The sequence below is a fragment of the Staurois parvus genome, unplaced genomic scaffold (genome assembly GCF_062004578.1).
Source record: "Staurois parvus isolate SC_StPar_1 unplaced genomic scaffold, SC_StPar_1.0 ptg000361l, whole genome shotgun sequence".
NCBI classification, from domain to species: domain Eukaryota; kingdom Metazoa; phylum Chordata; class Amphibia; order Anura; family Ranidae; genus Staurois; species Staurois parvus.
Genome location: NW_028318157.1, coordinates 780,521 through 808,049, shown reverse-complemented (window position 1 = coordinate 808,049; position 27,529 = coordinate 780,521). Strand labels below are relative to the sequence as shown.

At 42.0% G+C, this 27,529-nt stretch overlaps 1 protein-coding gene across 1 annotated transcript in view; it reads left to right on the top strand.

Annotated features, from left to right (window-relative positions):
- LOC149456473 (uncharacterized) overlaps positions 1-27,529 on the top strand; it is a 78,763-nt gene that overhangs the window by 9,134 nt on the left and 42,100 nt on the right. The window contains exons 3-6 of the mRNA XM_089684906.1: positions 9,944-10,166; positions 18,018-18,151; positions 21,219-21,408; positions 23,724-23,756. Coding sequence (XP_089541032.1) covers positions 9,944-10,166; positions 18,018-18,151; positions 21,219-21,408; positions 23,724-23,756 — 580 coding nt within the window. The remainder of the gene's footprint in view (positions 1-9,943; positions 10,167-18,017; positions 18,152-21,218; positions 21,409-23,723; positions 23,757-27,529) is intronic.

The window sequence follows — 27,529 nt, the reverse complement described above, 5'->3', positions numbered from 1 at the left end:
CACTCCTTAACTCTGCATTCTGTACATAGCACATCCATGAACTCTGCATATAATATACTCCTGGTATGTATTGCCCCTTTAAGATCCTCCCACTGTTAGTGCAATGTGGCCACACTCAATATTTTATGTGGTTCGGTGAGGTTGGAGGGGGGTGGGTGGTTGAGTTCCTGCACCTACTCTCTGAGAAAAAAAAGCCCTGGATACATTTATATAGCCTTACAGATATACAGTAACCAGCCCTTTGAGGGTCACCATAATGCTGATGTGGCCTGCAATGAAATTGAGTTTAACACTCCTGATGTTAATCAACCCTAAGTGAGAGAACTGCAGGTGTTTTGGAAAATCTTGCCAGTTACCTGCAATTTGTGAGAGGTTAATATTCACCCATATTATCAAGGCCTGGATAAATCACTTGTAGTGCATTACCTGGAAAAGTGGTGTTAAATTTTCTACAAGTCGTGTGCCACATCTAAGTTAACCACTTCTTTTCCAGTTTAAAAAAAAAAAAATAGGCATAAGGCCATATACATTGTAATATACAGTAACCAGGAAAAGAAATGCATATAACAGGCATAACTCCTTTCCAGGAAGCTCTATTTTCAGGTACCTCTCCTTTCTTACATACTGCCACTGTATCCCCCTCTGACAACAAACTGTATCATAATGAGGCACTGTTACAGACACAGCAGTGCAAAGGATTCTGGGAAGTGGCATTTATCTCAGAGCAGAGGCACCAGTTATAACCTTCAGTAATGGTGTCAGTAGCAGCAAGAATAACCCTCAGCATTGGTGTCAGTGACAGCAAGAATAACCCTCAGCATTGGTGTCAGTGACAGCAAGAATAACCCTTCATGCACATTGGGCGTTTTGATAACGCTGGTAACGTTAGCTGTGTAAATTCACGTTAAAAACGTGCGTTTTTCAGGGTTTTTTTTAGCATTTTTACATTTTTTACCAAACAAAAAAAATTTGGGGGGGGTCAAAATAATTCCAAAAACTTACCATGTTTTACCGTGTTTTGCCGCATTTTTCAGCATTAGAGCGTTTTTACAGCTAAAAAATTCCTCTGGAAACCCACTATTCCTGGGTTTTTTTTCCAGCCAAAAAACGTCCCTGCCAAAAACCGCTGATTACAGTCTATGTGTGTCAGTGGCAGCAAAAATATCCTTCAGCATTAGTGTCAGTGGCAGCAGAAATACAGTATGTTGTGATGTATATACAACAATAAACCCCCCAAAGTCCATACCCTTTAAAACATCAAAAAAGCTTCAAAACCTTTTAGGGCGTGGAGCATCACATGTCAAAATCGCAAAACACACTTTTCCTGTTTGTGTTGTCACGCGTTTAAGAAACGCAAAGTGTGAACGGAACCTTAACCGTTACAGGGAGACAGGGCTATATATACGTGATTTTGAATTTCTGGGTAGGGGGCTCTACCCACGCCGCCGTTGGCAGCTTCAGCTGTCGATCTCTGTGTCCCGGCTGGTGATTCCCCACTGGCACCCGGCGATTGCTGAGTATCACTGACAGGGGAGAGGTCTGTATGTAAACAATGCAGATCTCCTGCACATGGCTTTGTATTGCTCTGCAGAGCAGTGCAATACAAAGCAATGTGCTTATAAAAGTGAAACACAAACACAGCACACAGTAAAACACACACAGTTAACCCTTTGATCACCACGGATGTTAACCCCTTCCTACCCAGTGCCATTAGTGCAGTGTCAGTGCTTTTTATTAGCACTGATCACTGTATTAGTGTCACTGGGAATGTCAGTGACAGTTAGTTCCCCACCAGTGTCAGAATGCCCGCCGCAGTCTCGCAGTCCCACTGTAGGTCGCTGATCGCCGCCATTACTAGTATAAAAAATAAATTCCAGTATATATACCGCCATTTGTAAATGCTATAACTTTCACGTAAACCAATTAATTTACATGTATTGGGATTTTTTTTAGCAAATACATGTAGCAGAATACATTTTGGCCTAAATTTATAAAGAAATTTGATTTTTTAACATTTTTTTACTGGACGTGTTTAAAAGGAAAAATTCAAAAATATAGTTTTTTTCTCAAAATTGTCAGTCTTTTTTTGTTTAGAACGCAAAAAATTAAAAACACACAGGCGATCAAATACCAACGAAAGAAAGCTCCATTTGTGGGAAAAAGGACATAACTTTCATTTGGGTGCAGCGTTGCATGACAACACAATTGTCAGTTGAAGTAACTCAAAAAATGGCCTGATCAGGAAGGGGGGTAAATCCTCAGGAGGGCAAGTGGTTAAAGTGCTTTTTTTTGTTGTTGTTTTTCGTTGTAGAAGTTCAAAAAAGAAAACAATAATACGTGTTTATTTTTCTGCAATTTTATGAGCTCTCTGCAAGGAGGGGTTTTGGAGAATGGGGAATGGTGGGCTGGAGATGAGGAGAGGTCTGTGATCTTTGTAATCCATCAGAAATTATATAGGCAAGGCTGATAATAACTAACAACAAGTTTTATGACATTGTGAGATGAAAATACAGGGTGTTGTCATGCCAAAGAGGGAGAAAGGAACACACTAGTTGGGTTTTTTATTAACCACTTACCCTCCAGAGGATTTACCCACCTTCCTGACCAGGCCACTTTTTTGCATTATGGCGCTGCATTACTTTAACTGACAATCGCACGGTCATAAAATGCTGCACCCAAATGAAATTTACGGCCTTTTTTCCCACGAATTGAGCTTTCTTTTGGTGGCATTTGATCGCCCATGCGGTTTTTTTTGCGCTATAAAAAAAAAGCCCTACAATTTTGAGAAAAAAACAATATTTTAGACTTTTTGCTATTAAACAAGTCCAGTAAAAAAATGTAAAAATCAAATTTTGTCATAAATTTAGGCCAAAATGTATTCTGCTACATGTCTTTGCTAAAAAAAATCCCAATACCTGTAAATTAGTTGGTTTACATGAAAGTTATAGTGTTTACAAATGGCGGTATAGACACTGGGATTTTTTTTTTCTACTAGTAATGGCGGCGATCAGCGACATTTAGCGGTACTACGGGACTGTTGTGGACATTCTGACACTGGGGTGGAACTAACTTGGTGTCACTGACATCCCCAGTGGCACCAATACAGTGATCAGTGGTAAAAAAGAAAAGCACTGACACTGTACTAATGGCACTGGGCAGGAAGGGGTTAACATGAGGGGTGATCAAAGGATTAACTTTATGTAGGGAGTGTTTTATGAGGGGGCAGGGGGTGAGTACTTCACTGTAAGCACACTGATTGGGATGGCTGTGCTCTGCACAGCCATTCTGAACAGTGTGCCTGAGCTGACAGGGAGGAAGACTGTTTGTAAGCAAAACAGTCTTCCTCCCCGTCGGAGATGCTCGGTAATTACCAGGCGCCGGCGGGTAATTACCGGCCGAGGCCCGATGATTGACAGCCGTGGCCACACGTGCCCCCTACCCGAAAATGTACAATCACGTATATATATATATGATTTTGCACGCCCGTGCCGCCCTGTAGCAGTATTTCTGCTATAGGGCGGTCAGGAAGCTGTTAAAACTGCATGGTGCAACTCTGATTAGACACCAATCAGCTTCCAGGTTTTATTGTCAAAGTTTACTTGAATAAGATGAAGTTAGAAGCTTATTGGCTACCACGCATAGCTGCACCGGATTCTGAGTGCTCCAGCTTTAGTAAATCTCCCCCTATATTTCTGACACATCGCTATTTTTCTGTACTTGCAGTGTGTTTAAAGAGATAAAACATGGGGCAATGTACTTGTAGAACAGAGACATATTATTATGGTTTTCTAAAATTTGCTTCGGCATACACTTTAAGTAGTGTGTATATAGATAAAGATACAGATAAAGGAGATAAGAGATAATGTAGTCAGTTTCCCCAAAACCCGTTCTTACTTATCATAGCTGTCAAGAGAGGCACATGATATACTGTAATTCATGAATTACAGATCAGCTTGTTTCTTTATGACACAAAGGAAACTTCAAGTGAAACTGAAATTATAGTAAAGACTTTTGAAACCTCACATCCACTTTTTCTTTCAACACTAAAGTTGGCCACACAAATGTAGTTTTTTTGTATTTCATCCTGCAGACTAGACAAAATAAAAAATCTAACAGATACCTCCATCCATGCTACATAGCGCAAATGGACATATTTCCTTCTGTGACAGTTGTAATTTATCAGCCATCCCTGCTGGCTGTCAAAATATGCCAGCTGATATTTGCACAGTGCATGGCCAGCTTTACAAACAACGCAGGGGCAGCAATAATAAGGATCCCCAAGAAAGTGTTGCTGACACTCAGCAATATGATGTGTGGATGTGTGCTCCCCCATCAGTGAAGCTGCCCTCAGTGATGGCCTATGTGGGCTGTGCAGGAATCCAGCCCTGTTGCCCATACATTGACTTACAATGTTTTTTTCTAATGCTTAACTCCACCTTAAAAGGAACATACACATAACATTTCCAATTTCCTGGTCCAGCATAGTGTGCTTATACCCTGAGCAGAATCCGTGGTACTTGTCTGTTAATTCACCGGATTTATTCACGGCGTCTTTTCTCTTCAGATTTAGAACGGAAATTATGTCAGCGCTAATTACAATAGTCACCTTACACGCATTAAATAAATAAATCTGGTGAATTAACAGACAAGTACCGAATCCCTTAACACCAGCCCTATGTCTACAGAGCAATAGCAATCAGCTGCAAAAATCCATTCTGAGTACTAAACCCCTTCCCCTCCCAAGGTCAGTCTACCTAGGGCTGCCAGTACAGGACAGGGGAAGTCTCTGGAAATATTGTCATGTCCTGATCTAAATATAATCAGCCACATCAGGCAGCGATCACCATATTTTTATGGATTATAAGACGTATAACTGAGGAGCACTAAAATAAAGGACACATATGTAGAGGTGTAACTCGAACCTTCGGGGCCCCGTTTAAAGAAACCATGAAGGGACTCTCTGACCTTCCGGGTGGGGCCCTTCTCACCGATCCCAGGGCCCTTTAATTCTGCCACAGGATCTTTTATCACAGCCCTGCAGCGGGACCCTTTTACATGTTCTACAGTAAGCCTGATCACAAGCACCACCTTTGCAACCCTGGTAGTTCCACCACTGCAAAAATGTTAAACTTTGTTGAGACAGTTTCAGTGTTTGCTCTAATTTTCCCTCTTCCTCTGTGCACAGTCCTCTGAACCCTGTCTTCTCTCCCATCTTTATCCTCTGCACCCTGTCTTTTCTCCCCTTTTCTCCCTTCTGCACCCAGCCTTCATACTCTTCTTCATCCTCTGCAACCTGTCTTCTCTCCCCTCCTCATCTTCTGTACCCAGCCTTCGTGTCCTTCCTCATCTTCTGTATCCTATCTTCTCTCCCCTCCTCATGCTTCTTACCTTTTGTTCTCTCCAGTTCTCATCCTCTTCATCTTCCATATATTCTCTCCCCTCATGTATCCTCTACACCCTGTCATCTCTGCCCTCCTTATCCTCTGCACCCTGTCTTCCTTCCCTTCTTTATCCTCTGCACCCTGTCTTCCTTCCCTTCTTTATCCTCTGCACCCGGTCTTCTTCTCTCCCCATCTCATCCACTGCATGCTCATCATCCTCTGCACCCCTCCCCAGTCCTCTGCACCTGATCTTCTCTCCCTTCCTCATTCAATCTCTGCACTCTGTTTTCTCCCCCACTCTAATCCTCTGAACCCAGCTATTATGTCCTTCCTCATTCTCTGCACCCTGTCCTCTCTTCTCTTCCCATCCTCTGCACTCTGTCCTCTTATCTCTTCCCTTCCTCTGCACCCAGTCTTCTCTCCCCTCCTCATTCTCTACAGCTGGTATTCTCTCCCTTCCTCATCCTCTTCACCCTGTCTTCCTTCCCCTGCTCATCCTCTGCACCCTGTTTTCTCTCGCACCCTCATCCTCTGCACCCAGCCTTTTCTCCCTTCCTCTTTCAATATCTGCACCTTGTCTTCTCTCCCCTTCTCATCCTCTTCACTTTGTCTTCCCTCTTCTCCTAATTCTCTGTACCCTGTTTTCTCTCCCACCCTCATCCTCTGCACCCAACCTTTTTATCCTTCCTCATCCTCCACACCGTCTCCTTTCTTCTCCTCATCCTCTGCACCCCATCTCCTCTCACTGTCTCATTCTCTGCACCCAGCTTTAATGTCCCTTTTAATCCCCGTCTTTTCTACCCTCCTAAACCTATGCTTCCAGCCATCATGTCCCTCTTCAGATTTTTGCTTCTTCAAATCTGCTTCCAATTTCTACTTCCCTCAGCCTGTCCTGTCTCTTCTCCACTGACAAAGCTTGCAGTCAGTGAAATCTGAAAATCCTGGACTCCCATCTACCATTCCTCCATCACGTCAGTAACTTACTAGGTAGTGAAGCCAAGAAAAGGATGTCATTCCAAGTGCAGCACCCTCCTAGTTACACTAGGTGGCACTAGATCTCTAATGGTTAGACAGGAGCTGAATAACAGCTCAGGTGCAATAGCCAGACGGGTAAAATTTGGGTCAGGTTTGAGAGTCTCTGCAGGCCAGCCTCCGAAAGCTTCAGAGCAGGGCCTTGGAGACAATGGGTGGATCTGAGGAGTGGTAGGCTGCACCTTTGAGGGACCTCAGCCAATCCCCAACAGGAGGCTTGGCAAGGGGCTGGACTTCCTTAAAAGGTGTTAGACTCGCAGGGGTGGCCAACCTGCGGTTCTCCAGCTGCTGCAGGACTACAAGTTCCATCATGCCTCTGCAAGTCAGTAACTTCCCATCTTTGCAATCCCTCATGGGAAATGTAGTTCCACAACAGCTGGAGAGCCACAGGTTAGCCACCCCTGTTTAGAGTGTGCTCAGTAGGAGGGGCAGTAGTTGGAGAGTGGTGGTGGGAGAGGAGTGAGAAGCAGGAAGGTGTGAAGCTGGAGGAGGAAGGCATTCCAGGAGGCCTACTGGAATGGGGCCTGCCTGTTAGCCTGGTGCAGGAAAGGAGGAAACCTCAGGACTCACTGGTCCCCTGAGAGAGAGGACCACGTCTATGGCAAGGAAGGAGCAGCCCAGCTGACAGGCCTGGTAGCCATTCCATAAGCTGTACAGGAGAGGATCTGAGTGAGTACACTTGCACTCCCTGGGCTGATAGGAGAAGGAGCACTCTGGTGGGAAACCAGATTAGCCCTTTGGTAGAAACTGTGCAGCTTATTTAAGGAAAAGGGAGCCAGATCTCCTGCTCTCAAAGAAAACCTTCAGATTGCTGGGTGAAGAGGAGTTCATCTAGAGTCTGGGATAGTGCAAATGGAGCTGCTGGTTAGCACTCCAACAAAGACTGAGTGTCGGAAAGCAGACGCTGTGAACAGTTCAGAAAGTTGTCCTCAGATTTCAGTTCCCTTGGGCATCCTACACACCCCATACCCTATACAAACCCACACTGAAGGCCTTATTTCTGTTTGTGGATGAAAGCAGTGTAGAAAATGCTAACTGACTGGCTGTGCAGGACTATAGGGGTCCCAAATTCATCAGCAATCCCTAAGGGGGTAGTGCTACATGAGAACAAGCCGTTCACAAGGTTAGCACCCACGTTACTTCACAGAATCTCTTTAGAGTCTAGAACTAAACAGTATCTAGGTATCATTAGTCAATGCCTTTGTGTCTGTGCTGTCATTCAAAACACAAGCAGAGATGGAAGGTAAGGCTTTTTTGTATGCGGTCATAGTTGCTGGCTGACAGCTTTACCATATTTTGAAAAACTCTAGATGTTATTGTAAAATTTAGCAATAAAATCTATTGGAAAGGAAGATAAGGTCACAATTCCAGCTGCCACAGATCTGCATTTTTTTTGTGTCAGCTATGCAGATTAGAGGTACAAATGTCAATTCACACCACATTGACTACACTTTTTCCTGATTACCAACTATTGCAGTTTCATTTTTTTTATACAAAAATGTTTACAGGACCTTGTTACATTTGTAGCACCCAACTAGTTAGGTTTCTAGATTATAGAAAAATGTAGTTTTTGGCTGGGTTGTAGTCAGCCCAGTTTTGATTTGTATAGTTGTGCACTTAGTTTCTCCATAAGCTCAGTGGGGTTGTGATCTCTCACTGTTGCCAGTAGGTGTCACTGGCTAGAATATGAGTTTTCCCTGCCAGGCTGAGTTATGAATATTCATTATCCCTTAGCCTTACCAGTAGGAGGTTCAGGCCACCGGGGCATGATGGTGGAGAGTGTAAATATTTGAGAAGGCAATGTGCTAGCTCTCTTTGCCTCAGGTTGAGGTTTGAGAAGTTGCTGCCAGATTGTCTATGCTGCTAGACCCAGAAGCCTGTTTGGGGCCAAGCATATGCAGAGTGTACAGCTTTACACATCTGGTCTAGGAGATTCACCAGCTGGGAAAGCTCCCATCTCTGAAAGGCCTTGCTGCTGATCTACATCGATGCTCATCAGGGCTGTGGCAGAGCGGGGGGACCCTTCCTGCAACTACAAAGGCACCCCTGAGACTTCACCCTTGAGAATCCAGTCTACTAATACTCCACTAGAAAGCAGCAGGAAGCTAGGGCAGCTGTTCAGTGGCCTCATGAGTAAAAGACTGTTTGCTGATCTAGGTGATGTTGGTGCTGTAATGATATAAGGGCCAGTGTAGCTTTTCAGGGTATAGCCTCTATAGCAGGGGTGCTGAACCTGTGGTCCATGGGCCACATGTGGCCCTCGGAGCCCTCAGATGTGGTCCTCTACCTCAAACCAGGAAAACACATGCCTGGGGTCGGCAGCCTGTTGATCCTGATCTGGGCTTGCTGACGTGCTATCCCATCAGAGTGAATCGAGCTGGTGCTGGCAGCAGAGAAAGCAGGTGGCCGCATAAGCCGATGCTTCCTCTGTAGATCAGGCTGCTGTCTCAGGCGGAGTGATATCAAGTGCACTTCACCTAGGACCTTTCTAGCAGCCAGGAGAGCAATGCCAGCAGACGCTGGAAGAGGAAAAAAGGTCAGTGTATTAAACATCAAATACACTGCACTTTTGCAGTAGGCAAATTATCACCTTTAAAAGGTTCACGAATATAAGGCTGCTTTCACACTGAACCATGGGTGCAGTGCGGTACACATGCGGGTTAGCTGCACTAAGCCATAGACTTCTATTATACAGTATTTTGCGGATTTGGTGCGCTTTCTGAAAGAGCACCACACCCTCAAGACATAATAAAAGTCTATGGCATAGCACAGATAACTCATGTGAAAGCAACCTTACAGGGGGCTCAGGACAGTAAGGGCTCATTTATATTTGTAGTTTGGTGTGCGGTAAAACCTCATTGTTGAGATGTGTCTTTACCACACAACCACTTCTGTAGCATCAGGGATCGCAATTGTGACCCTGCTGCATGCTCCAGAGGGCCCATGCGGTCTCCCTGTGGCATTCTATTTTACACTTGGACCATGAGGGTCAGCATATACAGGAACCGATCCTCTCCATTTCCCTCCTGCAAAAGCTGAAATCCGGCTTCTCCTCCTCTCCCACTGGCATTCAGCAGCTGCAGGAAAAAAAATTCTGAACCATTCAAATTCAGTGTGGCCCATGACCGGTTACCAAATTACTTAAGTACCCCTGCTCTACAGTGTCCCTGATTTTGGCCATTCCTTCTACTCTCAGGGACCAAGAAGCACTACCTGCAGGACAGTGAAGTTAATGTCCTTTTTTTTGCACTTATCGGAGTATCCCATGCCCTATACCCCTAACCAGTTACAAGTTTTATCAGCATTAAAACCCCAAACCCTAGACAGGTTCCTGGGTCAGTGTGTATTGAGTTGCTATTGTGTGTGTGCTGGCAGCCTCTGCATAATCAGGAGATGCACATCATCATCTGTATGACTGTACTTTTATTAAATTTTATTATCCCTAATCAGCAGCCCATTCCGGGATACCGCTACACACCTCTAGTCTGTTGTTTACTTCTATTTTACATTATTTTCTTGTCTCATCACAGTATCTGGGGCCATTTACAAGGTGTGTTTTTCAAAATGGCACTGCCCACCGGAGGAGATGAAGGAGCAGCCTTTGTTTAAAGAGATAAATGCTGGAATACGTGGTATCTACTATAATATAAGAGCTACAGCTAGACCCTTGGAAGAATATGAAATCCTTATTGCTATTGTTAATGCATTGATTACTCATTTGAAGAACTTCAGGAAAAAAAGAATAACATACAGGTAAATGCACAGATATGAGGAATTATCTGTTGAAACATGCTTTACATTGATTGGAACATTTTTTTCCAGTACATGTAAATACTGTAGATCAAAGTTGTAATTACAATATGTGATAACAAGCTTCTTAAGCACATCATTACTCAACCCTGGATCTCATACTAATGCCCCTTTCACACGAGCAGACCGATTGGGTCCACCTGTCAGTTTTTCAGGCGGACCTGATTGGACCCTCCATTCTCCTCTATAGAGCAGCGGGTGTCCATTTGTCCATGTGTCCACTTACACCATCCTACATCCAATCCGATCCACTAAAAACAGACATATAAGGATCCATTGGAGGGTCTCCAAACTTTCTGAATAAAGGGCCAGTTCACTTTCCTTTAGACATTTTAGAGGGTCCGGACTATGACCAGTGGGAGTAGAAAATGTCCCAGCATCAGTGGGAGTGAAGATAAAAAAAAAAAAAAAAAAAAAAGGTAAAATAGTGCCTCATCACTGGTGTCAGTGGGAGGAATAGTTCCCTATCATTGGTATCAGTGGAAAGAATAATACCCCATCATTGGTATCAGTGGAAGGAATAGTTCCCTATCATTGGTATCAGTGGGAAGAATAATACCCCATCATTGGTATCAGTGGGAGGAATAGTTCCCTATCATTGGTATCAGTGGGAAGAATAATACCCCATCATTGGTATCAGTGGGAGGAATAGTTCCCTATCATTGGTATCAGTGGGAAGAATAATACCCCATCATTGGGAGGAATAGTTCCCTATCATTGGTATCAGTGGGAAGAATAATACCCCATCATTGGGAGGAATAGTTCCCTATCATTGGTATCAGTGGGAAGAATAATACCCCATCATTGGTATAAGTGGGAAGAATAGTGCCTCATCATTGGTATCAGTGGTAATAATAGTGCCTAATTATTGGCGTCACTGGGAGACATTGTGTCCCATTGTTGGTGTCAGTGGAAAGAATAGTGCCACATCATTGAATAGTGGGAGGAAATTATGCCCCACTGTTAGTGTCAGTTGAAGGCATGGTTCCTCATGTTTAGTGTCAGTAGGAGGAATAAAGCCGTATGTCAGTGGGAGTTATAGGAAAGAAGAAGCGCCCGATGTCCAAAAGAATGCACTTTTGCTGGTAGCTTAAGAGGCATTTATTGAGAATAAGAAGTACATCAAACCATTTCGGGAGGAAAGACTTTCCCTTCTTCAGGGCTGTTGCTGCACATTGTTAAATGGGAAAGATTCCCACAATGGTTATACACTATATTGCCAAAAGTATTGGAACACCCCTTCAAATCATTGGATTCAGGTGTTCCAATTACCTCCATGACCACAGGCGTATAAAATTGAGCACCTAGGCATGCAGACTGCTTCTACACACATTTGTGAAAGAACGTGTCGCTCTCAGGAGCTCAGTGAATTCAAGCATGATAGGTTGCCACCTGTGTAATAAGTCCATTCATGAAATTTCCTTGATACTAAATATTCCAAGTCAACTCCAGTCAACTGTGGCAACTCAGCCACAAAGTTGTAGGCCACGTAAAATGACAGAGCAGGGTCAGCACACAGTGCACAGAAGTTGCCAACTTTCTGCTGAGCCAATAGCCAAAGACCTCCAAACTTCCTGTGGGCTTCAGATTAGCACATCAACAGTGCATAGAGAGCTTCATGGAATGGGTTTCCATGGTCGAACAGCTGTATCCAAGCCTTGCATCACAAAGTGCTATACAAAGCGTTGGATGCAGTGGTATAAAGCATGCCTCCACCGGACTATAGAGTAGTGGAGACATGTTCTCTGAAATGAACAATCACACTGCCAATCCGATGGACATGTCTGGGTTTGGCGGTTGCCAGGAGAACGGTAATTGCCTGACTGCATTGTGCCAAATGTAAAGTTTGGTGGAGGGGGGACTATGATGTGGGGTTGTTTTTTCAGGGGTTGGGCTTGGCCCCTTAGTTCCAGTGAAGGGAACTCTTAAGGAGTCAGAATACCAAGACATTGGACAATTTTATGCTCCCAACTTTGAGGGAACAGTTTGGGGATGGCCCCTTCTTGTTCCAACATGACTGCATACCAGTGCACAAAGCAAAGTCCATAAAGACATGGATGTGCGAGTTTGGGGTGGAGGAACTTGACTGGCCTGCACAGAGTCCTGACCTCAACCTGATAGAACACCTTTGGGATGAATTGGAGAGGAGACTGTGAGCCAAGCCTTTTCGTCTGACATCAGTGCCTGACCTCAGAAATGCGCTTCTAGAAGAATGGTCAAACATTCCCATAAACCAGGGGTAGGCAACCTGTGGCTCTCTAGCTGTTGTGGAACTACATTTACCATGAGGCATTGCAACATTACAAAACTGACATTTACAGCTATGACTTGCAGAGGCATGATGGAACTTGTAGTCCTGCAACAGCTGGAGAGCCGCAGGTTGCCTACCCCTGCCATAGACACACTCCTAAACCTTGTGGACAGCCTTCCCAGAAGAGTTGAAGCTGTTATAGCTGCAAAGGGTGGGCCAACTCAATATTGAACCCTATGGACTCAGACTGGGATGCCATTAAAGTTCATATGTGTGTAAAGGCAGGCGTCCCAATACTTTTGGCAATGTAGTGTATATTTCCAGGTTTCAGAGGAAAACTGACAGAGTAACCACTGTCATTCCAGGGGCAGCAATGACCTCAAGTACATCAAACGCATTGGTTTAATGAACTTGTCATTATTCTTAATAAATGCCTCTTAATCTACCAGCAAAAGTGCATTCTTTTGGACATTTGGCGGATGTCCTAGAGTTCTTTCCTTTTATTCCTAAGTCTACGTGCGGAAACGACCTTAAGGCCATACCAGAAAGGCAGCAGCCCAAACCCCAAGAGGGTTTATCACCAGTATTCACAATTGGGCACAACAGACTGGAGAGACATCTCCCTACCCACCCACACAACCACCCACCTACGACCATTATCCAGTCAGTCCTGTGTGGCCTTCAGCACAAACATCATATCAGTGGGAGGAATGGTGCCCCAAGGGCCAGAGAGAGGCAAGGAAAGGGCCGCATCCAACCCTGCGGGCCATTGTTTGGAGACCACTAATCTAGCGGTTTGGATCAGATGGCAGTCGGATGCAAACGGACAGGTTACATCTGACCACCCATAGAGGAGAGCAGGCTGTGTCTGTGTCTGCTCTGCATAAGCGGAACAAACACAGCCATCTGCCTGCACAGCGGGACAGATTGCCCACTGAGCAAGTGGAGTCCTCCCCGTTTGGCAGGGGCCTTAGTGCCTTTTACTTGGTAAGTTGTCAACAAGACATTTGTATTTTGAAAGACAAATATTTTTTCTTCCATTTTGGAGAAAGTAGGAAATGTTTAACACACCTGTCAGTTTTTTCTTGTCCTCTGTGTCCTATTTAAGAGATTTCCCATCACTTTCTGATCTGTCCTGAAGTGAGAGTAAAACTCTCCACAGTAAGGTAATTTCCCTCTTAGACAATTGCTATCAGAAACAGTGTCCTCCCCATCTCGATTACCATTGCATTAACTGCTTAAAATTGTGGATTTTCCCTCACTTTCAGTCCCAGTGACAGCCACCAGGACAAAAGGAGTGAACCTCCCTAATATAGACACAGCAATAAAAACCTGATGGGTTCTAATCCTTACCACTCTATTCAAAACTGCAAAAAGAAAGAGTATTGCATTTAGATGCACATTTTATATGCATCTGATAAAACTCCATAATTATTTTAGGGGTGTAACAGTCAATTCTACTACATTCCATTATATTGATATAATGACCATCCCATCAATTAAAGTGGAATTCCAGGCTATTGTTAACTATTCTTAAATCTGCTTCCACCCCACTCTTAAATCCTATTCTAGCTACCCTGTGAAAGGAAGATGCTTATACTTACCTATTCTCAGGGCATTCTGGTCTGGTCACATGATCTCCCCAGTGGATGGCTTCAGAAGAAACGAGAAATCACCAACAACATCTGTACTGCCTGGACAGTGATCTCACCCATAGGCTTACTATGGGGCATCTGTTGCTGGCTGTCCTTCCTCTCTCCCGAAGTCACCGCTGGGAGCCAATCACATGACAGGACTGCAATGAGAATAGGTAAATAGAAGTATCTTCCTTTCACAGGGTGGTTAGAATAGGATTTAGAAGGGGGGGTGGGAGCAGGTTTAAAGTATATCTAAACCCTCATCTTATTAAACAACCCATTCAGTTTAAAATAGAAGTGAAATGTTAAATATTTTTGTATAGCTATAGAAAAAAATTATAAATACTTTTTCCCCCCTTTTTGTATAAGTGATCTTATACTCTCTGTTCTCAGCTGCATTGAGAGGTGAAGGTGAAAAAGCAGCAGCACACTGGTCTTCCCAGTGAATGGCTGTGCAAGAGATGGAGGGCGTGCCAGCACGTTTGGTCATTGGAAGCACAGCTAGAGATCTGACCATGCCAGGGGCGGACTGACAACTCACGGGGCCCCGGGCAATAGGGGATCATCCCAAACTTAAAAAAGCCTATGAAAAAGGTACCAGGGGCATCTCATGGGGCCCCCTACTGACCCCTGGCCCTCGGGCAGTGCCCGAGTTTCCAAATGGTCAGTCCGCCCCTGGACCACGCTCTTCTCCCGTGCCTAGTGTGGTCAGTTTTTCAAAGGAAAGCAGAGGCACTGGCGGGGACACCAGCAATTTCACACAACAATACAAAGAGAACAGGATACGTCTTCTACAAGTGCCTGGTACAGCAGGCACATATCAGGAATATGAAATGTTGGGTTCACATACTCTTTAAAGTGATATTAAAGGTTGTTTTTTTTTCACTAAAATAACAAACATATCACACATTCCTGCTCTGTGCAATGGCTTTGCAGAGAGCAGCCCCAATCCTTCTCTTCTGGGGTCCCCTGCTGACGCTCCTGGCTCCTCCTCTTCTTCGAGTGCCCCATAGCAAGCTGCTTGCTATGGGGCCACTCGTGCGTTCTTGCTCCTGAGCCCTGCTTTATATGTCCATAAGGCACACAGAGCAGGTCTCAGTCCCACCCCCGCTCCCTCCTTACTGGCTCTGATTGACAGCAGTGGGAGCCGATGGCTCCTGCTGCTGTGTCTGTGCCAATGAGGAGTGAGAGCTGAGAGAGCCTCAGCTGGATCACTGGATCGCGATCGGGCTCAGATATGTATTTTTGGAGGGGGGCGCTGCGGGGGAAGTTGCATGCACAAAGTTTTTCACCTCTATGCATATAAAGCAGTAAAGTAAAAAAACCTTCTGCCTTTACAACCACTGTAAACATAGCTAGAAATAGCCTGGAATTCCACTTTAGGGTATGTCAGTACTTGAACTGTGCCTGCAGCTGAAGCACGTTTTTCAAGTGACTCTGCTATGACCAGAAGTTAATTCATTTGAATGTTAATTATATTAAAGCCCAACTCCGGACACCCAAAAAAAAAAAAAAAAACACCCTTGAAGTGGGGCCATCCCCCTGCAAAAGTCAAATGCCTGTTTACTCTAGGGCAGTGGTGGGCAACCTTTTTTTTCAACTGAGCCAAATCTCGTCAAAACCACGATTGAAATTTATTTTGAGAGCCATATTTTTAAAACTGAAAATACATCCCCCATATAGTAATTCATACCCCATAGTAATTCATCCCCCATATAGTAATTCATCCCCCATAGTAATTCATCCCCCATATAGTAATTCATCCCCCATAGTAATTCATCCCCCATATAGTAATTCATCCCCCATAGTAATTCATCCCCCATATAGTAATTCATCCCCCCTATAGTAATTCATCCCCCTATAGTAATTCATCCCCCATATAGCAATTCATCCCCCATATAGTAATTCATCCCCCATAGTAATTCATCCCCCATAGTAATTCATCCCCCATATAGTAATTCATCCCCCATATAGTAATTCATCCCCCATAGTAATTCATCCCCCATATAGTAATTCATCCCCCATAGTAATTCATCCCCCATATAGTAATTCATCCCCCCTATAGTAATTCATTCCCCATATTGTGTCAATTCACTTACCTTTGCTCCGCACGTTCCTCTCGCCGTGTTCCCGCGCCGTTCCGGTCTTCAGGGCGGACTGTGAGAGGAGAGGAGTTTGTCATGCTGCCCCGCCTACATCCTGACAGCCAATGTTTGCCACGCTCCGCGGGCCGGATTAAAAGGTCCGCTGGGCCGTATGCGGCCCGCGGGCTGTAGTTTGCCCATTGCTGGGCTAGCTGCAGAGTCCTAACTTTTGGGGCGGCCGCCCAAGAGGAGGAAGGGGAGCGGGAGCCCGGCACACAGAAGAGCCGCATTAAAATGTGTAAAGAGCCGCATGTGGCTCGCAAGTCGCGGCTTGCCGACCACTGCTCTAGGGCAGTGGTGGGCAACCTTTTTTTTCAACTGAGCCAAATCTCGCCAAAACCACGATTGAAACTTATTTTGAGAGCCACATTTTTAAAACTGAAAATACATCCCCCATATAGTAATTCATCCCCCATAGTAATTCATCCCCCATAGTAATTCATCCCCCATATAGTAATTCATCCCCCATAGTAATTCATCCCCCATATAGTAATTCATCCCCCATATAGTAATTCATCCCCCATAGTAATTCATCCCCCATATAGTAATTCATCCCCCATATAGTAATTCATCCCCCATAGTAATTCATCCCCCATTTAGTAATTCATCCCCCATATAGTAATTCATCCCCCATAGTAATTCATCCCCCATAGTAATTCATCCCCCATATAGTAATTCATCCCCCATAGTAATTCATCCCCCATATAGTAATTCATCCCCCATAGTAATTCATCCCCATATAGTAATTCATCCCCCATATAGTAATTCATCCCCCATAGTAATTCATTCCCCATATAGTAATTCATCCCCCATATAGTAATTCATCCCCCATAGTAATTCATCCCCCATATAGTAATTCATCCCCCATAGTAATTCATCCCCCATATAGTAATTCATCCCCCATAGTAATTCATCCCCCATAGTAATTCATCCCCCATATAGTAATTCATCCCCCATAGTAATTCATCCCCCATAGTAGTTCATCCCTCATAGTAATTCATCCCCCATATAGTAATTCATCCCCCATAGTAATTCATCCCCCATAGTAATTCATCCCCCATATAGTAATTTATCCCCCATAGTAATTCATCCCCCATAGTAATTCATCCCCCATATAGTAATTCATCCCCCATAGTAATTCATCCCCCATATAGTAATTCATCCCCCATAGTAATTCATCCCCCATATAGTAATTCATCCCCCATATAGTAATTCATCCCCCCCATAGTAATTCATCCCCCATAGTAATTCATCCCCCATATAGTAATTCATCCCCCATAGTAATTAATCCCCCATATAGTAATTCATCCCCCCTATAGTAATTCATTCCCCATATTGTGTCAATTCACTTACCTTTGCTCCGCGCGTTCCTCTCGCCGTGTTCCCGCGACGTTCCGGTCTTCAGGGCGGACTGTGAGAGGAGAGGAGTTCGTCACGCTGCCCCGCCTACATCCTGACAGCCAATGTTTGCCACGCTCCGCGGGCCGGATTAAAAGGTCCGCCGGGCCGTAGTTTGCCCATTGCTGGGCTAGCTGCAGAGTCCTGACTTTTGGGGCGGCCGCCCAAGAGGAGGGAGGGGAGCGGGCGCCCGGCACACAGAAGAGCCGCATTAAAATGTGTAAAGAGCCGCATGTGGCTCGCGAGCCACAGAACACAGACATCTGATAATAATTGGATAGGATTCATCTGAATTACAGGTGCATATTGTAATAAAGTGTAATCCTTATATTTATGCTAATAAAATATTTTCTTCCTGTTGTAGAAATAAAACACCACAAGAAGAAGCTGATTTCATTAGAAAACAGACCAATCGTCTCCTGTTATACTGGTTACCTGATTCCCTAAGAAAGTCCAGTCACATTTTAGTGTTTTTAAATGAGATTCTTTCAATAAATGGTAAGAATAGTTTAATAATTCATAACCACTATGGAAGATTTATGTTCTAGAATAAATTATTTAACCAGTTGCCGCCCGGTCTATGACCAGATGGCAGCCGGGTGGCCTCCTCTGGGAGTACGCCATATGATGTGCTTCCTGGAACACGCATTGCATGTGGCGAGATCTGTCACCAGCCTTATACCTCGGACACGGCCGATAACAGATCTGTGTACGGGCCCCATTGCCAGTACCATGTGACCTGCAATGACCAATCACAGCAGGTCACATGACAGTTGTATACAATGGCTGGCTTCCTTTCATGCCATCCATTGTATACAAGAGTGTCTAGCTGTGAATGGTCACAGCGATCGCATGCACAGGCTGGGCCAATCACAGCCCATCTGTGTCATGTGATTAGCTATGGTCAATCACAGCTAATCACAACAACAAAAAACCTGAATGAATCAATGTCATTCAGTTAAATGCTTGCTTATAGCAAATAAATTCTTTGCTATAATCAAATTGTGTAAAAAAAAATAAAAAAGAGAAAAAAAATGTAATAAAGTAAAAAAATTTTAAAAAAAAATTATAATTTTTTTTGTACTGTCACCAGTCAGTGACCCTGATCAATGCCACAACAGTTATATGATGATAAAACAAAAAGTAATGTGGCACTACTACCATATAAATCCTTCACATATTGACACACTGAATTTGCATAAATATAAGTGAAATAGTGCAAATGAGTGAACAAAAACCAAATCAACAATGCATAAACAGTGATGGACAACAGTGTAAAGTGACCTCACGCAATAACATGTGTAACAAGTGCCAACCAACAGGTCCAATCAGGGACCAAGCTTAGGATGATAGTGCCCCAAATGGATCTAATAGTGATCAACAGACAACATAAAAAGTCCAAAAAGGGGACTCAGCATAAATGCGTGCTGTAAAACCTCCCACCAGAACAAATAAATTGTTCCAACCACACAAAAAAAAATTACAAGTGCATTCCAAAAAACATAATTAAGTCTAATCATGCAAAAAAGTTTTTTTATATGTAAATGCATAAAACAACAGATAATATAGTGAATTATAGTAAAAAAAGTCCCGTGAAGTGAAAAAACACTTATCAGCAATCATCAAAATAAAGTCCACATAAATTCTTTAAACACAAAGTGATGACAGGTGTGCGAAGATATCCAAAATAGCTGAATTGCCCGCTCACCTCCCTCTTGCGACCCACACAGGGTCAAAGAGCCTTTAGGATCACTAATACTTTGATCCTTAATACCCGGGACTCCTCCACAGCTCTCCACACTGGTCTCCCCTCAAGTACAGGCTCAAATACAGGCTCACAGGACAGTAGATCTCCTCTCCAGGCAATAAGATGGTAAATAGCCACTCAATCCCTCAGAAAATATAAGTAAATACTTGCATAGTGTAAAACCATTTATTCACTGATACAGTAGTAATAAAATCTAATATGCTCTCACATTATATGTCATCTTTCCCATCGCATTTAATTCAAACCTCATATCAGATGTAGTTGCTTGGGTGTCCAAGGTGTCTCAAGATGGCGTCCGACCGGAAGTGCGTCACCGCCGACGAGTATTGTCACGCTTGTCACGTGACTTCATCAGGGCTATGAATTCACGTGAAAAACGTGGGTTTTTTTTTAAATTTTCTTAATTTAACATTAATTAATTTAGCAAAAAATAAAAACCTCAGTGGTGATTAAATACCACCAAAAGAAATCTCTAATTGTGTGAAGAAAATGATAAAAATTTAGTTTGGGTACAGTGTTACATGATCGCAAAATTGTCAAATTGTGAGAGCGCTGAAACCTGAAAATTGGCCTGGGAAGGAAGGGGGAAAAAGTGCCCGGTATTGAAGTGGTTAATGGACATGCCCACCCAAAAGTACATTTCAATTTCAGATGGAGTGTGGTGGACAGATTCATGCCCTGCTTCTTATATCTGTTAGTGGATTTAGCAACAACCTCTCCCTTCCATAATGTCTTGTTCTGTGCTGTTCACCTTGGTGTCTTGGATGTTCCCACCCACCTTTGGGTTTTTTATTTTCCATTTTCTACCTTTTTATGTTGTATTCTGCCTAATATAAAATAAATGAAATGGCAAACAGGACCCCCATATTGATTGTGGCTGGCCAAGGAACTCAAGTGTAACCAGCTCACGAACACTACATTAGCAATTTACCTCTGGTGCATTTTGAAGCTGTCACAGATTAATCTAAAAGGAAAATGTTTTGTAAAATGAAATGCGTATAATTAATCCGAACACAACTGTTTTACAATAATAATAATAACAACAGGCATTGCCCTTATATTTCAATCTGAAGTTCAGAAAAAAAATGAAAAAATTACCTCTTTGCAACCATTGTAACACAGGGGTGTGCTGTACACTGTGTGGGCCAAGGGACAGTAAAATCAAGCTGTTGAGTTGTGGTTTTTCCACCCCATTACCACCCAACTACCTTCCAGAAATACAGTCTGATCCTTTGCTTCATGGCTACAGCAATGTAAACTTGGCTTGCAGTATTTTTCAGGTAGCTTAATCAACTGTCAAATACGACCATTAAATTCAGTGGGAGCGAGCTGCAACCGCAAAAAAAAAAAAAAAAAACATTCAGGAGGCAGCAGGATCACCTCCTGATCACCTGGCATCTGCTGCTATACCACCCTCTGAAAAGTGATCCACTGGGATCTTTTTTTAGAGAAAGGTAGGCATTGCAGGCCGTGTGAAAAAGCTCACACACATTAATAAAATTACTCGACTCCTCTGTTGTACAGATTGGCTTTCTACGGAAATGGAGTCCATGTTAGCCTGGATGTACAGCAGGATCCGGTAGTGTGGGGATGGGGGGATTGTGAAAGAGGCAATAAGTGTACTTGCGGTCAAGCCTTCCACTAATCAGATTCAATACAATTCCTGAAGACCATATTGCCTGCAAGCGCAATAATTTGTTTTTCCTCCTATGCTGAAATTTTACAAGACAATGAACTTTATGACAGTCTGTAGACATTTAAGGAAGTTCTCATATATGTTCTCTTATGTGTTAACAGTTCTCACACCATCTATCAATAACCTGGCAGATTCTACATTTATCAATGAGACAATATTGAAGACTCTGGCCAGTGAAGAAGTGCCTGAGAGGGATGGTTTTGAAACTCACAATGCATTAAATGAACCTTGTGCCATCAGCCAAAATGACAGTGACAAACCAGTGTATTCAACTGACAGCCTCTCACACAGGTAGCAAGAGTGAAGGTGCTGAGCTACACTCCACATCATTGCTTTTATTTCTTGATATTTAATTACTGCAAAAAATATTATACTAGGTTCTTGTATGAGAAGATTTACATTATATATATATATATATATATATATATATATATATATATACATATACACACACATACATACATACACACACACAGTATATACATACATATACACACACACCAGGGGCAGACTGACAACTCATGGGGCCCCCAGGCAATAGGGGATCATGGGGCCCCTGTGTCCTTGCCCAAACTCAAAAAAGCCTATAAAAAAAAAAAAAAAAAAAAGGTACCAGGGGCATCTCATGGGGCCCCCTACTGACCCCGGGCCCTCGGGCAGTGCCTGAGTTTCCAAATGGTCAGTCCGCCCCTGACACACACACATATATATCTCTCTCTTTTATTAGGGGCTATTTCCCGTAAAATACAAAAAGATACATATAAGTTGGGAAAAAAAAGAAAAAAAAAAAAACACATATTAACTAACTTCTCCTGTTCCTCCCAAATAACTCATTTGATATTTTCCCTACCCCCTCCCCTAATTCCCCAAAGCTCTAAAACCGCACCACTTTCCTGGTTTCTAACCTTTATCGTTATCAGTCTATATCTGTGTTCCCTTCCCCCTATCCCTCTTTTCTATGGGCTCTCCTGCAAGCACCCCTCAATACTCATTTACTCAAATTCCAAGTAGATCCACATATCTTTTAGTTGTCTTAAAGGCCAGCCACTGACTCCATGTTTTCCTGAATTTTTTTTGTTTTATCCTCTTCAATGTGACACAGCTCCTCCATTCTATAAATATTATCCACTCTATTAACCCAATCCTTCATACTTGGAGGATCAGGGACAAGCCAAAATTTAGGAATCAGGCCCTTAGCCGCACTAACTAGATGGTAAGGTAACATTCTTATGTAACCTGGTTAAAGATTCAAATTTATAAAATAAACAACTCCACAGATCCCTCTGTAAAATAGTCCCACATATCTCCTGAACATGTTGTAATATATCCTTCCAATATTCTTGTATCTTTGGACATTCCCACCAAATATGTGCCATCGTGCCTAGAAAATTTACTTTTATTAATGATCACAAACATTTAGACGTGCATTCCTTGTAAAGGGTGAAGCTAGTTCAGAATGAGACTGGTTCCACTAAGGCTGCCTATAGAAACAAGCAATGCATGCTCCTGAATGTTAAGTGATTCTTTTGACTCTCTGATCACTTATTGAATGAGTTAGCTTAACCACTCACCTACCGCTATAGCCGAATGACAGCTACAGTGCGGTCGTCCAATTCTGGGAATGTGTCATATGACGTCCTCCCAGAACTCACCCCCTGTGTGCCCCCAGTGGTGCGCACCCAGCGCTGTCTGTGATAAAAGGCCATTCACAGCGTCCTTTTACCATGTGATCAGCTGTGTCCAATCACAGAATGTAAATGGACATTCACACAAGTATGTTACTTCCCATAGCTCCTTTAGATAGCAATCTTCCCAGCTGGAGGTGTAAATAGCATTCTGATACAAGAAATACAGCTGTTACACAATAAAACTTCTAATAAAATATACATTCAATATATCCATGTAATCAAAACTAAATGTTTGATATATAAAATGACTATTCCATTTTCCCCTCACATTCCCTCCGCTTGGACATTATACTCTCCAAACAATTATCCCTTCCTAAAAAGAAATTTGAAAAACATATTTGCTATATCAAACAATTTGTACATTAGTTGTGAACAGCTGGGTTCTTGACTATTCACAGTGTAGAGGTTCATTTGGTGACAATTAAAGCTGCGTAGGGCCTAACTAGATGTGGATATTAGGGGTTCTGGTAAAATGGAACAAACATAGGATTACTAGGTCTCATTACACATACAAAACCTGATATAAGATGTATTTTGAAGCAGATGAAAACACTCAGATTACAATTCCTCTCCTTTAAATTCTCTTACATCTCCCTTCGTTTGCCTAATCTTAGTTCAATAGTTCTTTCTAGTTCATATTTCTCTTGCTTTATGCATCCAATTTACTTCTGCAGAAAAATCTAAATTTTCCTTCATGAAGGCTGAAAAATACAAAACATTAAATAATAAATATAACAAAAAACTAAAAATCAAAAACAAAAAAAACAAAAAAAAACACACATGTTGGGCTAACAGTTTATAAACACCAAGTCTTTAGTTGATTCCTCCAATGTATCCTTGACAGCTAGTCCTCCATAAGACTGTACTGCAACACCTAAGAACTCATACAATGTTCATACATAATTTTCTCCTCTTCAGGACCATCGCAGTCCACATTAGAAGAAACTTCCGGTAGGTGTGCAGATCTGTTGCAATTATAGCAAACTGAGCTTTGATTTATATTTATGGATAGCTGAAATGATAATTATAAAAGTTCTTCAGATATTTAAGTTTTTGAAATTACTTTTCTCCATCACTGTTTGTGGCTGATGTAATGAAGTCCAGGAATAAGGGAGGATATTTTTGAAGATGGCATCATTCAGATTGCTAGTCCAACATTAGATATTTAACAAAAATGCCCATAAAGCCATGGCGTTTTTATTTTTCTGCCAAAGTAAATCTATGTTGTAGAGACAATAAGACCTAGAAAAGAAATACATCTTAGTAAAAGGAGAAACCATTCTCACTTAGTATAACGGTGTTAGTCATCCAAACTAACTACACTATTCAGAATTCAATGAAACATTTATCATGAACAATAGGCTATCTCAAAGGGGGCCTATCATGTATGGCTGGGATCAATGACCTTACAGTTGACCAGGACAGGGACAGGAGACTTGGAGAGCACAGAATACAGGCTTACAAGAATGGCAGGAGTACAGTACAGCACTGGGGTGCTGGTCTTAAAGGCAAGCAGGACACAAAATACTAGTTAGAAACACTTGTAGCACTGGGGTTCAGGGCTCACAAGGAATGCAGGTACACAGAATACAGCTGATGTATCAAGGATTCTAAGACAGGAAGGATATCCAACAGCAGGATAAATCAACAGCAGGAGGTTAATCAGTCTTAAACACAAGTCTTGTGGGACAACAGGCAAAAGCAGAACCTTATAAATTAAAGTTATGGAACTACATGTACCAGCATACTTGCTGCTCTTTGGAAATAGAGGAGACAGATCTGAAGCAAAGATCAAGACCCCTGACATAGGCCTAATTTAAATCTTAACAATATCCAACTAATCTTAACAATCAATATAGTAACACTAACATACATTCATTATATTTCTTAGGATATTTTAGGTGTTAAAATAGAAAAACAATTATTCAGTTCAATTTTAATGAAACTTTTATCTCACAATAATATGAAAACATTATAAGACATAAAATGCTTAGTTCTATTGTCACTGGTAATAGGGGATTTCTGGATTTATCTGGTTGGTTTGGGGACCTCTTGGGGTGTTGAAACTCCTTAGTACCAGAGCTCATACATGTTAGATCAGAACACACAACAAAGAAGATCTAACACCCAATAAATAGGCAACTAGGAACTGCTAAAGTCAGTACAAACTCAAACAAATGCACCAACACCAGCTAATGGGGGTGAAACCCCTAAGTATTTACATAAGAAAACAGACTGATAAAACAAGGAAGAAAACAATTTGGAACAATACTTCCATTGGTGGATTTTTTGTGAAGGCTGTGATCTCCTTCTGTTCTGAAAGAAGTCAAACCAGGCCATTGACCTAATCTGAGGAATAAGCATCAATTACATTTAGTAACACACATTACACTTTCCTCCTAACAATAAACCAATGGTTAAAGATCTAACACCAACAAAGCATACAGTACTTATTTAAAAAAACATTTTTAGTTGTTCTAACAGTGCACTTTTCTAATACCAAAAATGATGGATGCAAAATTAATTATTACCACGTGGATTTTGTTTATTGTATACCATTAAGAAAATTTTTTTTATTGTTTACCGTGGTTAAAAATTATTGGCCCAATGTAAACCTTTTAGTAAGCTACCATTTGTCTGCAAGAGAGTTATAGGTACTTGTCTCTTAATTCACCGGATCTATTTTTATATATATATATATATATATATATATATATATATATATTTATTTTTTATTTTTTTTTATATATTTAAATAAAACATATACAATATATATATATTTTTATATATATATATATATATATATATATATATAAATAAATCCGGTGAATTAACAGACAAGTGCCGAGTTATACTTCACCATACTAAACATATTGGAAAAGTGTATCTCTAGAATAATAAACACAATATAGTGTATAAACATAACAATTCACTATTCACAGATAATTTCCTTTTAAAGTTCACTTGGCTCAGTAAATTTGCATGACCATACAGATGTTCACACACACACAAACCTTGAGACAGCACTCCTGATTTGTAAACTTTAAACAACATCAGTGAAACGGCTTTTTACATGTCACTAATTCTTTTAACATTTCACTTGACTTTTTGTTTATCAATTTTCATAACTGCAAAGGGTGTGGCTTCAATGACCAAATGATTAGTTACCCCCAGCAAGCATTTCACAAGCATTTCACAATTTTTAACTTTTTAACTTACAATTTTCTTAGATTTACTTTTTTCAGAATAAGCTATATATTTTACTTTTTTTCTACATTAAATTTACCGCGTTCCTAAATTGGAAGTGCAAAACATAGTAATTTTAAGGTCAAAATTTGTTTAGCTTCTGGATGTTGCCATGACCAACATGGTAGTGACTTGTTACCTTTACTTGCAACGTCACATCACCTTAAAACATATGTAACAAACACAAAACAAATCATTGAAATGATAAAAATTTCATTTGGGTACAGTGTTGCATGACCGCGCAATTGTCATTAAAATTGTGACAGTGCTGAAAGCTGAAAATTGGCCTGGGCAGGAAGGAGAGTAAAAATGCCCGGTAGGCAATTAAAGAGTTTGTAAATCCTTACATGTACCCAGTAACGTGACTGGCCTCACATGATACACAGAGATTAAACAAATACTAAGTTGTACCTGTTTATCTGCTGCTGTGTTTGCCCTACATTCATTCAAACAGCAGAATTTACACAGGATCTCTCACCTCTATAAAGCAGGGGGTGGGGAGCTACAGTTACATCAGTGGGGAGAGCTCTGAGAGTTGATTGTCGGGAAGAGACACACCTTCCTCTACCCAGTTCATAACAACAGAGCTGAGGCTGTCATCTGCTGGAGCTCCCTCCCCTGTCACCTTTTTCTCTTGGTGTCAGGAAACAGGCAGCGAACAGCAATGACACTTAGTAGAACATTTACTAAAACTGGAGCACTCAGAATCTGGTGCAGCTGTGCATGGTAGCCAATCAGCTTCTGACTTCAGCTTGTTCAATTAAGCTTTGACAATAAAATCTGGAAGCTGATTGGTTTCTATGCAAAGCTGCACTCGATTTTGCACTCCATTTTCAGTAAATCAACCCCCATTGGCTGTTAAAACTTTCATTGCTTGAACAGTTCTGCATCAGATTTTGCACCAGGCAGTTTTAGTAAATAACCCCCTTAGTGCTCTGAGACAAGTGCACACTATAGAGGGATATGCTTTGTTCATATTTCATGTCTGAAGTTTACAACCACTTTAAGTATTTTGTCAATTTAAGAAGAAAGCATAGGTCCACTATGGCTCAATGAGGACCTTACAATGCAGAATTTCATTCGAGCTTTTGGAAGAGAAAGCATAAGAATCACTGAACATTCAATGGTGTCTCCATGGGCTGGGGTAATAACAAATGACTTTGCATTTGTGTAACATGTCAGTGTCTCAATGTTTGTGGAACAGGCATTCTAATCCTGGAATAACTTTGACAAGTGCATGCGCATAAGGCTAGTATGGGTTTTTCTTGGCTGGGAGAGAATTCAACAATTATATATTTGTTAGTTCTCGCAGGGTTCACGAAAAAATTTCCATCCTTGTCCTTCAGTCTATTTTTTTGCTCACTCTGGTCACAACTGACTGTCAATTGTCCCCTATAACTCCATAATCCAATGAACATTTTGAAAATGACAGTTTTGTCAAAAAGGTGTAAGTCTCGCTTCATAATTGTACTTTTGTA